At 36.6% G+C, this 14173-nt stretch overlaps 1 protein-coding gene across 1 annotated transcript in view; it reads right to left on the reverse strand.

Moving 5' to 3' along the window:
* Positions 1–2170: 2170 nt before the first annotated feature.
* Positions 2171–14173, reverse strand: part of vipr1a (vasoactive intestinal peptide receptor 1a) — a 32261-nt gene continuing 20258 nt past the window's right edge. Inside the window, exons 5-13 of the mRNA XM_079875772.1 lie at positions 13112–13209; positions 9016–9139; positions 6396–6549; positions 5930–5990; positions 4990–5056; positions 4780–4871; positions 4555–4684; positions 3680–3721; positions 2171–3493 (exon numbers count right to left, since the gene is read on the reverse strand). Coding sequence (XP_079731898.1) covers positions 3302–3493; positions 3680–3721; positions 4555–4684; positions 4780–4871; positions 4990–5056; positions 5930–5990; positions 6396–6549; positions 9016–9139; positions 13112–13209 — 960 coding nt within the window. The 3' untranslated portion in view covers positions 2171–3301. The remainder of the gene's footprint in view (positions 3494–3679; positions 3722–4554; positions 4685–4779; positions 4872–4989; positions 5057–5929; positions 5991–6395; positions 6550–9015; positions 9140–13111; positions 13210–14173) is intronic.

Genomic DNA, 14173 nt, shown 5'->3' on the forward strand with positions numbered 1-14173 from the left:
TGTAATAAAAATATATATTTAATGCATTCTCCCATGCACCCAACTATTACGACTTCCGCTTCTGTTCTGCTTCTTCTGAATCTGAACATAATATAGTTCTGTGTGTGAACAAGCCCTAACACTGGCTCTGCTGCTGTAACCCATTAAGCATTAAATTATCAAAAAAGATTAGAATCATTAGACACCAAAAATGTCCTCAACAACATGGTGTAAGAGGAAGGTTGTAAATCTTAGTGATTTTCGCACTTTATGAGTGAGCTTGGGCTAATTCACAAATATCCATAAATCATAGGGACTATACAAACTGATGTCAGTATAGGGCATCTAATAATAAGCCTCTCAAACAAAGATGTTTATAGTTGTAATAATGAGTTATGATAATTTATTTATAATATGCCATAGTCTTTAAACAGTCCATTTGTGAAGTAGTTGAGGCTTTTGTTATAAGAGGGGGTTTCATGCTTTCATTAATATTTATATCTACCTAATTAACATGATGTGATTCTAGGCTTGGTTTCCAGCCCTCCCCCCATGGGAGTGCATTTATTTCAATGAAATCCTCAGGAGTCACTGCCTCCTGTTGGCTCATTTGCTCACAATAAAATAAAATAAAACATTTTGTTTATGTATTGGAGATCTCTCTGTAATTTTAAACCAGGCTTGGCCATGCTGAGTTCGGTAATCTGTCTGGTCATCAACGAGCTGCCTGGTATTCACACATTGAAAATGTTATATGTAGAGTTACACAAAGGGATAAGGAGAGAGAGAGAGAGAGAGAGAGAGAGAGAGAGAGAGAGAGAGAGAGAGAGAGAGAGAGTTACGAGAATAATTTAAGAAGGGATTTGGTAGATAAATAAATGAGAGATGTGTTTCAGACGGGAGATAAACAAAGATGAGATCTCTCTCACCTTTCATTGGGTCTGGTTTCTCTCACTCCATCATTCTTGCTCAAGATTTGATTGTCATCTTAGCAGTAATGTCTCTAGCAGGCGTTTACATGATTTTTTTTTTTTTTTTAAACTTCAGGAGAAATCTGAAATCCACAATAAATGAAAACAAAGCAGATGCTATTGTGGTTGATTTAATGCCAGAATTAATACAATGTGTTCAGCTTGTTTTCAGACCCTTGTAAATGAATACCTACCACAGAAAAAAAAAAAAAAAAAAAAACATTTGTCATAATTTTTATATGATTAATCAGTCAATCCATATATATATAATCTATATAGCCTATATACAGTATATGTACACACACACTCATGGGCAAAAATAAATAAATAAAATGGGCCAAACCAAAAAATATGAAGTGGTTGTTTAATGGTCTAAACCCTTTTAATCACAAATTACTAGTTATAGAAATTATCAAGAATTGCACAAATGCAGTAAATTAGCACGGAATAGCCTTACCCAACTTGCAGACAGCTTTTTCCTGAAGAAGAGTCAGTGTTGTTCCACTCAATGTTGATGGCTTTAAAAAGTTAAAGGTTCGTTTGAGTTTAATGAGAGACCAAATTTGGACTCTGAGGCCAAAACATGAGCCTGACGGACTTGTTCTCAAGCCACTTCTTGGTTGTCTTTGCAATTTGGGCAGGAGCATTGTCTTGTTGAAAAATTACATCTGATCATTCCTCTTTAGATAACAACTTTTTCCTTGAGGAAAGCAAGCCATCCTGCAATATTCTCCAGTTACTCCAAAGCATTAAATTACTTTTTACAATACCAGATTTTTCACCAATACCAGCAGCTAAAAAGGCTCCCCACACAATGACACTCTTCCTCCATGCTTCACTGTGGTAGAGATGCATTTTATTATAATATTTCTCAGCAGATTTTCGAAGACGCCGCTCTGGATCATCATTTCTTTGTGATTCATCAAACCACAGTCCACACACAACTTCCCTTATTCTGCCAAAGACTTTATTCTGTTTTTGATGTTTTTCTGAGACAGCAATGGCTTTTTAAGTAGTCCCCCCCCCCCCCCCCCCCCAGGAGCATGTGTGTGTGTATGAGTGTGCGTATATATATATATATATATATATATATATATATATATATAACTTTGAAGGCAATTACCTATTAAAATGAAGTTTTATTTAAAATAAATTAAATAAAACTCATTTAAATCGCTTATTGGTGATGTTGATGATCGTTAAATAGAAAATAGAAAAATAACTGAAAATAAATAATTTAATAGAAAAGACATAGGACCTAATGTAATAAAATTGATCTGTATACTTTCTATGACAACATCCACAATACACTTTCAAAAAAACAACAAAGCAACAACACTCTTATAGGGACATTTTCTCTTAAATGTACATCTTATTCACACTACAAGAACTGTGCATGCAAACATGCAGGAGCATTTTCATGCCAGCAACTATACGCATGTACTTCTGACAGCTAAAAAGATCTTGGACTAAATATCCTCTTTAGAAAGACCAATCTCATAAAAAAATGCGTCTACAATTGTCTTTATGCAACAGTGCAGTTACACAACCCATGTAAATGTTAACATAGAACTATACAATTACACTATAAATCACTATCATAAAACACATAGAATGACGCACTATACTTCAGCTGCACAAGTAAGCTTGCTTTTATGAGAGACGTTTGTGTTTGTCCACATGTCAACAGACATGCAAGCACATGACAAAAATGGGTAGGACGCAAAAACAGGATTGTAGCAGAATGTCAGTCTGTCTGAATCACATGACTTTTTTCCTGGAATAAGGAAGGAGATAAAAATAAAACCTGGTCACAAGAGACCTAAAAGGTCACCTTTCAGCTTTACAGATTATTAAGAGTCTGACAAATATTGAGCAGCATAATGAGAGCAGGGGAAACAGAAAAACACAACACAGACAGATACCAACTAGAAGATTAATGACTGTGGTGGTGTTGTGCACCAAAATGAGGCGATGGATGGGGACCACGAATCAAATGCCGCTTCTTCAGCAAAATCACTCTGATCGCATTCTTGTACTAAAGACAGCGTCCTTTGCTGTTCGGAGTCAGTAGTTTAATGAAACACAATCAAACCTCAAAGAGTCCATTTTACCCGCATGTTTCCCTCCTGATCGATTTGTTTGAAATGATGGCTATGACCACCATCACATGCCAAAACATCCCCATAAGCCTTGAGCTGCACGGTTTCCCTCATGTTCCTGCTGAGCAGTGAGATGGGCAGTTCCTACAGGAATGACGACGGAGCTGCACCCATGGTGGAGGTGGTGCGGTGTACAGCACAGATTCATTGGTTTCTGCGTCCCATTATAAACGGAGCATCGCTCGGCATTCAGACGGTGGAGAAGTCATCTTGGCAGGCGGAAGCGCGACGTGTGGCCGGGCTGCATTTCGTCATCATAGTGATTTGGGAGCTGAAGTTGAGGCCGTTGCTTGCCATTGAGGGCTGCTGGTACTTGGTATCAGCTCCCAGAAATCTCTGCATGTGCCACCGCCTCCACTTTCGTTTAATCTCAGACTGAACCTGGACAGTGTGTGAATGAGGTCAGGGAAAAGAAAATTACAGTTGCTTTTGTTAAAAGATTTTTATGATCACAAGAAACAAATTCAGTCATGTGTTTCCAAACATTTGACTGGTTGTGTAACTGGCATTTGCAATTCTCTCTGATTTAATAAAATATAAAGAAGAATTAAATTCTGGTCATATTACCTCTCCATTTAGAAAACAGTACAGGACTGCGACACAAAATCCCTGAAGAAAAAAAAGTCAGTCATAGCAACAAACAAATTAAAAAAAAAACTAGAATATAGAATATACAGTACATTCATGCTGTTTTAATCAGAATCAGTTTTGATTATAAATCAAATGAAAGAAATTACCATCTTAGACCACAAAATCAATGTTATATGTGACCCTGGATCACAAAACCAGTCACAAGTCGCACGGGTATATTTGTGGCAATAGCCAACAATACATTGCATGGGTCAAAATGATCAATTTTTCTTTTATACCAAAAATCATTAGGATATTAAGTAAAGATTATGTTCCATGAAGATATTTTGTAAATTTCCAACCGCAAATATATAAAACATTTATTTTGTCAGTGAATTGTGAACATAAATGGAAAACTGTGAGGCGATTTTCTCAATGTTTCGATTTTTTTGCACCCTCAGATTCCAGATTTTCAAGTAGTTGTATCTCGGGCAAATATTGTCCTACCCTAACAAACCATATGTCAATGGAAAGCTTTCAGGTGATGTATAAATCTCAATTTCAAAAAAATGTACCCATGTGACTGATTTTGTCGTTCAGGGTCACATATTTAAATTTCAACTCATCTGACTTCAGAAAAAGATGGATTTAAGGCCATTTTTGTATATCCTCATTCGACCTTTTCATCTAGCTGCATAACAAACATCGAGGGAATAATATCACTGGGCAAGCTGGCAGATCCCACGTTGAGTCTATTGCTGTGGCCAATCTTAGTATTCTATTGGCATTTAAGAAATCCAAACTAGATAAGCAATTGCTTATAGAAGAGTGCAGCTGTGGGTAAAAACATGTTTCAGTCCCCTGCTGCTTACCTGGAAAGACCCCAGGATCAAGTCAAACACCAAACGCACATAAGACGTGATGTGATGAGGCATAAAGGCGAAGATTATGTAGTTCATTCCAAACAAGGGAATCAAAAGTAGAGTTGATTTTGCAAGTCTCCTGTAAATCGAAAGAAATGGCATATGTTGGAGTACTTTTGTGTTTATATTGTACATGTAAGGCCGCGGTGTCTATGGTCTAACACAAAAACTCACGAGTACTGGTGTGATTCATTTCTCCCAATATCTCGGGAACTGATTTTCTGACGAAGTATCCGTATGATACAAATGAAGAGAATAAAGTTCATCTAGAGAAAAACAGAATAAACAGATTATGACCTATTTGAATATTGCATTCACCACTTGCCAAATTAGTTTATTTTATATTGCCATATTAGAATTGAATGCTGCTGTACGGCCACTCACCAGTATCGTTATCAACGTAGGGGTTCTTATAATCCACCACAGATCATCGTCAATAAGATCCCAGCATCTGTTAAAAGGAAATTATAGCTGTAGAATGAATCTACGGTGATGGAGCAAAACATTTGGGTTCTGCAAGTAAAATTCTCATTCATTTTCTGCATAGAGAAATTTATTTTCGGCAATACTGTACAAACCATTTAAGAGAGATCTACCTTGAGCTACAAGGTTGTTCATGCCGTTATCAATCTATCTATATATTTTTTCCTCTTTTTGAAAGATGTGAAAACATTTGTGGATTTTTTCTTATGCTAGTTGAGCACATGGGAACACAAAAAAATATTTAATGTATTCTCTCATTCACCGCTGTAAAGGTTTACCCAACTATGACGACTTCCGCTTCTGAGAAACCCGGAAATGTGAAAAGAGTCAATCCTGAAGAGTTAAACGTCACTTTTACCATTGAAACAAAGCTGATTGATATAGTTATTTTCTTAAACTCTTTGTTAAATAATTGTTTAAAATTCAAAATGAATGTGGAAAAATATTTCCAGACCCAAGGCTGCTAAAAAAGTGGACCATCACTGTTTGAACGTATGTTGATTTAATGCAAAAACAAATGAGGCAATGAAGAAGAAAATATCCACGTAAATTATTTTCAAATGTCCACTCCTATGAGCTCTGTTCTAAATATAGACTACTGACCTCCATAACGGCATGTCATTTATCATCAAGGAACAGCCTTGAGTGAAATTTACAGTGTCAGCTATACTGTGGCTATCGGCAAAAGGTGTGCAGAAGACAGAAATTCAGCTCATAAACTCATACAAATAGTTACATCCTTACTCCATTTGTTACTCTTAGGTAATGGTGGCTACAAGTATTTTTTATATGGCTTTATAGAAGCAAAGTGCAGTTCTCTGAACAAGCTCCATTTACTTACCCAATATCATGTAAATAAACTTTTGTGATGCTCCAGATTGTTATGAAGACACCCGGAACTCCTGTAACACACATATCGACTATATTTGAATACACACGATTTTGACAAATTAAGGCATAAATGAAGGCATATTTCCAGGGATTCCTTATTTAATTGGCCTTCACAACCATTAGGAATTCAATAAAACAAGTGGAATTTCCAATTAGCCTCAAGCCTGCTTATCGCATTATACAATCCTTAATTTAAAGAAATGTGATGTGAAACTTTTTCCAACACAATATAGTGACGTCAATGTAAAGGTTAATTGTTAAATCTCGAGTGTATACATGGATAAGGTCCTATTGACTTTAGTGATCAATTTTTCATTCATATTTGACAGGCGTTTCTCTCCTGTCGTGAAGAGTTACGAGACTGAGGGGCCATATATCTTAATTTCACTGGCACTGAGATACATGCACATACACACCCCATCCAATGAGAATGTACCACCAGAAGTACTTCCTCTCAGAGAAGAAGGACACAGCCAGGAGAGCGTGCAGATACAGACCCTCCACCAGTAACCAGAAGAAACTGGCTATGACGCCGTACTGGAAGAAAACCATCGCAGCCTTGCAGCCCACCTGTAAAATGCAGAGAGGATTTTGTTTAGAACTATTATGCACTTGTGTATATTATAACAGGAACTGCGGTCTTGCATGTTTACCATGTACTTAAACAAAGGGAATGCCTTTGCGCTGGTGTGTTGCATGCGCTTAGCACTAGAAGACATTGTGCAATACTTCTAAAGAGGGGCATTAAAAAGAGTGTAAACACATATAAAGAACTCCGCATGCTGGTCTGTTAATGTTTGAAACTTGTAGTGCACTGACTGTTCAGATATACTACATGTAATTATCACCCAGAAGTGTTAATAATTATTGCAATAATCACACAGACATAAACAATCTATATAGCGAATCCATTTTAATTAACAACAATATCCAACTAAGCCTGATTCCTCTACGGGCCGCTTAAATGTCAAACATGTTGCTGTGACCTTGCAAGGGTGTTTACGGAGGGGATACCGTGCCATCATGAGTGTTTGAGCACCCTGTTGTGACAGATGTGACATATTCTGTTGGCCAACAGCTGCGTCCAGACTACTCAAAACACTCAGAGCCAGATGAAGAGTGTTTATACAGGAAAACACACAGAGAACACACTATTAAACCTTTACACACACAGGCCGTCGAAAATGTAAGCTTTTCTAATAACCCTTTATTATCTAATAACTCTTTATTAACGAAATGTTATTACTTCACAATTATAATTTTTTTTAAATCTGAGCACAACACATATGCTATTAATGAATATGAAAATGGCACTAAACAAGCCAAACATTACCATGATGCTGGGTAAATACAGCGTCGACCATATCCGGATGAGGGAGGTCATTTACAAACTCTTCAAAGATCTTAAAGGACTGCTCAAACACGGCTACGCCTCGCCACAAAATGAGATTAATGAGCACTTTACCAACCAACATTTAAAGAGCAAACCTTATGACAAAACATTAGAGCAATTTACTCCTGACAGTGTATCAATTGTGGAGTCTGTGCTGTTTGTTTCTTACGTTAAGAGGGGGGGGAAATCAATTGCTTTCACCAGGTGCAGTTACATTCAGCTAAGAAAGCAGAAATAAAGTAGAACGCAACCAAATACACCTATAACCTAATGAATGTGCTTTATGTGGTAATATTCAAGTGAAATTATTAAATCAAACTGGCTTACATTAGGTTACAAAAATATTAGTCATTTTTGTTAGTTCAGTTAAAAAAAGACCTCATTAAGGTAACAGTTGCCTGTTAATACGCTTTACAGTGCACCAGGAAATATAATTGTAAAAATAACTGGAATATCACATTTTATTACATATCTCTCTGCAGTACTTCATTCTGATCATTGGCAGAATTCAGAGGTTAGATTTTCATCAGTCAGGCCTTGGGCCGGAAGTAAAATTCCCATTCATTTTCTCCATAGGGGTCGCTTATTCAAAACAAAAACAAAAGCGTAGCTTGATGAAGCCGTGAATGAGCGTGGAATCATGGGAGTTGTCGTCTTTACCTCCACAGCAGATGAAAAGCCGTCCGACGGGTTAATGAGCTTTAAAGTTTTTTTTAAAGTTTAAAGTTTTAAAGTTTTATTAGCGTTACAGTGGTATGAAGCAGGACGGGCCGAGCGACTGGGACATTTTACTTTTCTGTTTTATTATGTTTATATGCCGCAGTCGGTCGCTGACGCTCCTTTCATTTAGTTGTTTATGCATATTTTACAATCAAAGTTATGTTTAATGTCTGCCACCTTCCGCCCTAAACTTGAACTTTGTTACAGTAATATTTGATCGCTTAAATTCACATTATTTTATTTAATTCTAATAAAACAGCCGTAAATGCTGAATTACTACTCATACGGGTCACTTTATCTGACGAATTAAAATTGTGGGGTGACGCAACAAAACAGTCATACTAAAAATACATTTGAGTGTGTTGAAAGTTGTTATAATGTTACTCTGTGCGTTCACTTGGTGGCTGTTGTGAGACACTTGTTGCACACTGCAGTAATCTAGATCGATATTATAATATCATATTAATAAAAGCTGGATGACTGTGCTGCTAAATGGCATGCAATTCATTTTAAAACATTTTATGGTGGAGAACATGCTGTATTACTGTGTTACTACAAATAAAGCTCTTTCTGATTTTGCTGTTAGCCACTTGACAAAATAGTGTTGTCTGATTTACTTTTTGGGTACAAACTTGTTACTCGCGATTCGCGGTAAATCAAGAAAACAAGAGATTCAAACAATAAGACTAACCGTGTTGAGCTATATGACAATTAGTTTTCTGTCGATAAAGGTATCCAAACAGTTGCTCACCTGTCTAATAAAACTCATAATACATTAAAGCATCTGGTTTCAACAGAAAACCAGAAATCAAGGGTACCACGGAAATGGCGTCATCATGACACGGGACATTATACTTGTTAAAAAGCGTATTTCTCTAGATGTAAACATTGTTTACATGATACCTTTCTTAAAAACCACTTACAGATCCATAGTGGCAGTCCTCCACCTCATACAGGACAACATCCTTCATTATTACAGCCACAGCCTTCAGTATAAAGGACATGAACAGGTGAATATGGATGTAGTTCCTTGTGCAGTGCAGTTTTCTGGAAAGCAAAGACAGAAAGAGACTCAGTGGTTTGTTTCAACATAATAAATGATGCGCAAAAACAAAATTAACCAAGTGCTGAAGTTTACATAATAAACACTGTGTTCCAAATTATTATGCAAGTGACATATCAGTAGGATTTCGGTACAATAAACATTCATATTTGAGTTTTTCAAAGAAAGTGTTTGTTTGTTTTATTTCTTGTATCTTTTTAGGTAACTGGTATCAATCTCAGACAGGTTTGTTGAGTATTTTGCCAGGTCTTCTTAGGTGAATGGAAAACCTCCTTAAGTAAAATTCTCACACTGTTAAGGTTTTAGGTGCTTAAATAATATAAAATACACGCAGTTATGTTATTAACAAACTTTGTATGTGGATGGTACCACAAAAGACCATTTTGCAAAAATAAATAAAACAAGCAGGCAGACAAATAAATCTCATGAGGGAGCATGCCCTGGGACCCCGATAAACGGTTAACACTTCAAACAATCTCACTTCCCAATATTCCAGCCCAAATCATCACCCGCTAGCTTCTTGTTGACGTCACAGTCTTGTTGGAGCGGGGTGGCCATTCACCAACCATCCAGAAATCCATCCATCTGGACCAATGCAGCACAGCATTCGTCAGTAAACTATTTAAAAATGTATTTCTAAACCCATTGTAAAGGTTTCTCTTTGTGAGCTTTGGTTAGGGGTGGCTGAAATGCAGCTTTATGCACAACTGGCAGCCTGCATGGAGAGGTTCTTGAGGCTCCAGAGACACCAGCAGCTTCAAATATTTGTTTGCTGCTCAACAGCAGAACTTTACTTAAGGCGAGACACAGCAGGCAAAAACATGCAGTGGTCATGCAGTGGTCAGTTTTGAGATTTTGGGCTAGTTTACTCCTTCAATATGTGTTCTTTCAAGCTGCTATAAAGAAAACGTTGAAAATATACATTAAGATGTTTATTTTATTACATTTTGTTTACTTGCGGCAGTAAGTTTCTCCCGAATTTACCAAGAAGTGAGCATTCCAACGCAACATGCCGAGTTCCGTCTGTTTACTGAAGTCTGTCATGAGTCTCCTGCACAACGCTATGTAACCCAAATATGGGCATTTCCTTTCTATCAGTAACCAATCGTGAATGTCCAAAGGGGGATTTAAAGCTAATGACGAAATCTCATTTAGAGCTATTTAAAACTTTAACCGTTTTCTCAAAATGAGTTTTTTGTCATTCTCCAGTACAAACATCTCAGTCTATGTAGCACCTATGTACACCAAACTTTCCAGTTATACACTTAGCAGTATTCTGAAGATATTTTCAGAGGGATCGTTAATAAATCATTCCTGGCTTGATTTATGTGACATTTTAATCCAAAAAATATGGCGAAAATCGATTTTTTTTAAGGCTATGGACAGTATATTTTGTTTTCCTAGGTAATGCAAGCCTATATCCTGATTTTTTTTTCATCTTGTGTGTAAACAAAATGAAAAAAGAATTTTGCACCTGGCTTTATCATATGTTCAGATCTATCTACCGAAAATATATGCAAAATCGTGCATATTTAATGAGAGAATGCCTAATTTGCATAATTAAACATACAAATTTCTAAAACTTGTAATACATTTTTTTTATATACTTGTTTAAGTAATCAACTGAGGAAGTTGATATCTATTATTCTAAAATTTTACCCTATTCACCAGTAGTGTCTCGCCTTAAAATGTTTTAATATTGACGTTATGTTAATTTCCAGTCTTCTGCCAGGTTTTTCCTAATATCTGTCATTATTAGCAGAACACACATTATACATGGGGGAAACCAATTGTTTAGTCAATAATTCAGGAAGGTCCAGACATTAAAGCTCTTGATTCTAACTTGTACTCAGCCTTATAAAAGTTCTTGTAATTGTTTAACTAGTATTTGTTACAATAAGGATAATCACAGGTAAGACCATTGATGGCTCCTCATTACCATGCTTTGAGCAATGTTAACTTTTCTTTCTTTTTTATCTATAGCATTTGTCATGGAAAGTAGCATAGAAACTATAGGTTGCTACAACATGTAATGAAAAATCGGTTCCCTTGACAGATAATCTATTATTAGTTAGTTATAATAAGTAAGTCAACAATTACCACAATAAATACAATAGAAGTGATACATTCTAGTAAAGGTGGTCATGAGTAGTTTAAAACGTTTTCTGGTTTATGCTGGTGCAAGATGATGTTTTCTCCTCTCTTCATCAGTCATTTCAGTTTATGTGGCTGTTTTAGATCAAGTTTAACTTTCTCCATAGCGTTTTAAAGTGGCAAATTCTCAATAGAATTTAAATGGGTCACACATTTTATCATCAGCGTCACGATAGGAATGGCTCGCGCAAATCTTACCACACGTTTGAAACGCGCAGGTGAACGCGCGCAGAGTATACAGTGATTCGCGTGCCACACATGCACAATTAAATAAACCAGACTTCAGTCATGTTGCGCAGATAATTGGTCCATTCGGTTCGTACGGGAACTTAGTGCACTTAGTGTACTTGCTTGTTTTGGTTATTGGGGACGTTACCTCTAGCTTACCTCCCCCATCCCAATGTCTGCGAGACAGAATTTTATACATTAAGACAAAAGGGCTACATACAATAGGAAACTGTTACGCCCTCGCCCTCCCACAGGAGATCGATCTACCCTGCAAGAGTTGATTGCATCTGAGGCACAGTCACAATGTAAATGCATCTGTCTAAAGATGACTGAAAATAGGCTACACATAATCTTTCAACTGTTTGCTGCTCAGCATTGGCTTTTTATAGCTGTACTTTTGATACAATTCATTTGTTTGACAGACACTTCCCTTAATAAGCCTTTATCTGATCAGGTTCTTCTGTGCTTTAAATCACTCACAAATCTATTCAGTTTCCGCAAAATATTAGTTGTTTTTATACCTTTTGAAAGACATTGAACCATTTCATGCTTTTCATCTTCATAAGATCTTTCTTCCACCCCAAATAGCATGAGAACTATGACTTGCTTAATAATGTGGAAAAACCTATTTAAGTAGGTTTTCCATAAGAAGACCTGGCAAACTTTTTAACAAACCTGTCTGAGGATGATATTGATACCAGTTATCTAAAAAGATTCAAGAAATAAAACAAACAAACACTTTCTTTGAAAAACTAAAATATGAATGTTTAAATGTTTATTGTACTAAAATCCTACTGATATGTCAATTGCATAATAATTTGGAACACAAATATATATATATATATATATATATATATATATATATATATATAAAATCAAATTCACAATTCACAATTCATGAAATTTCCGTACATATTACTATCTGCACTCAAATGAATGTTCTTCATTCATATATGTTGTTCATGTTGAGGAGAGCAGCTCATTCTGTTCAAACACACTGCTTGTGTTCAAAGCTGAGAAGGAAACTTGTATACTATATGAGAGCTTAAACATATCAAGACTCTCAAGAACTGTGTTCCTGTTTAATTAAGTGTGATGTAAGCCAAAAGAGGAAGCTGTTCAATACACTTGAGATATGACTTCACCTCTGAGGTCACTGAGCTAATTTACTACTGAGAAGCTTGTGCACTGCAAAGCTGCATCTCAGAGGTTACAAGCCATTTTGTTTGGGAGGTTGTGCAATAATGGAAACTGTGTATAACCCAATCAAATGCCTGACTTGGTGTACTTTCGCAATGTATTGTTAAATGTGATATAAAACGGAGCATTTTGAACAAGGTCTTCTGGCTTGACACCAGTGTGATTTAGCAGAACACTGATTTGCTGCTAGATCACAGCAGAATCAATCACATAAAATGTGGGTATCCACTGAGGACAACAAAACTATCAAATTTGAGTTATTTGAGAGTTTCTTCCTTGTGAGAGAGGCAAAAGCCATAAAGAGCCAAGGTCTTGTGACTCCTGTCCTATAAAACACATCAATGGTATATTTTGAGTTGTATTTGAGGACTTACCTGAAAAAGCACAGGATGATGATGGCGATAATGAGGGATATAAGAGACACAGTGTGACCAATGGTGTATCCAATTCTCACAGAGCCCAGGAATTCACCCTATGAGGGAAAAAATGTGAATGATAGCCAACTAAACTTGATTAGTTGTAAAATGATTCATATGTAGAACTGGAATAAGAACTATAACAACAGTCTTGATTGTTTTGGATAGCTGGTTTAATTAGCTGCCATTTAGCAGAAGATTTTCCATTAAAACTGAATTACTCCGCTAATTAGTGTTTGCGTGTTCAAGACAGACAGTCTGTAAATCAGTGGTTTGTATTTCTCACCAACTCTTTCTGCAGGTTATATCAGTATTCCAGTCGGTGGTGAAAAGAGACTGTGTTCATTGATTCATTCAGCCGATTTGTTCAAAACACGGATTCATTGAGAAACAAAACAAGTGACTGGCTGCATCTAAATAATATGCCTACTCCCTACAATATAGTAGGCAAAAATACCAATGGACACTTTACTATCCCATGAGGCCACAGAGAGGAGTTATGAAAGGCAGTAAAGCGATGCAACTGATGCTGATAGGTCAACATGATAATGACAACTTGACGAACGTCGTACGTCCAGATACTACACACATTCAAACTATAGAACATATTTTTTTAAAATACATAATTATTTAAAAGAACTACCAATTTAGAAAGTAGATTTTAGCGTTTCCACCGCAGGAACCTTCCCCAGGAACTAGGGACTTTGGGGAGGTACTCAGTGTGTTGGAACCCAGGTACCAGGGTCTAAATTAAGTTCTGGGTAAAAATGCCCCCCTCAGAAAGTCCCTGCTCGTAAGGTAGTACTTTTTCAAAGTTCAAGAACTTTCGGAGGTGGGACTTGGGCGCTGAACATGCTGATTGGTTGAGTTCACGCAGCATTTTGATTGGTTGACTCCACACAGCATTTTATTTCAACCACCATTTTTAAAAGTCAGTTGTGGTGCGTGCTGTAAGAGTTGTTTGCTATTCAAATCAAAAGTAAAGATGAAAAACCGCACTCTCAGGTTCTATTTTCATAC

The sequence above is a fragment of the Squalius cephalus genome (assembly GCF_949319135.1).
Source record: "Squalius cephalus genome assembly, chromosome: 7".
NCBI classification, from domain to species: domain Eukaryota; kingdom Metazoa; phylum Chordata; class Actinopteri; order Cypriniformes; family Leuciscidae; genus Squalius; species Squalius cephalus.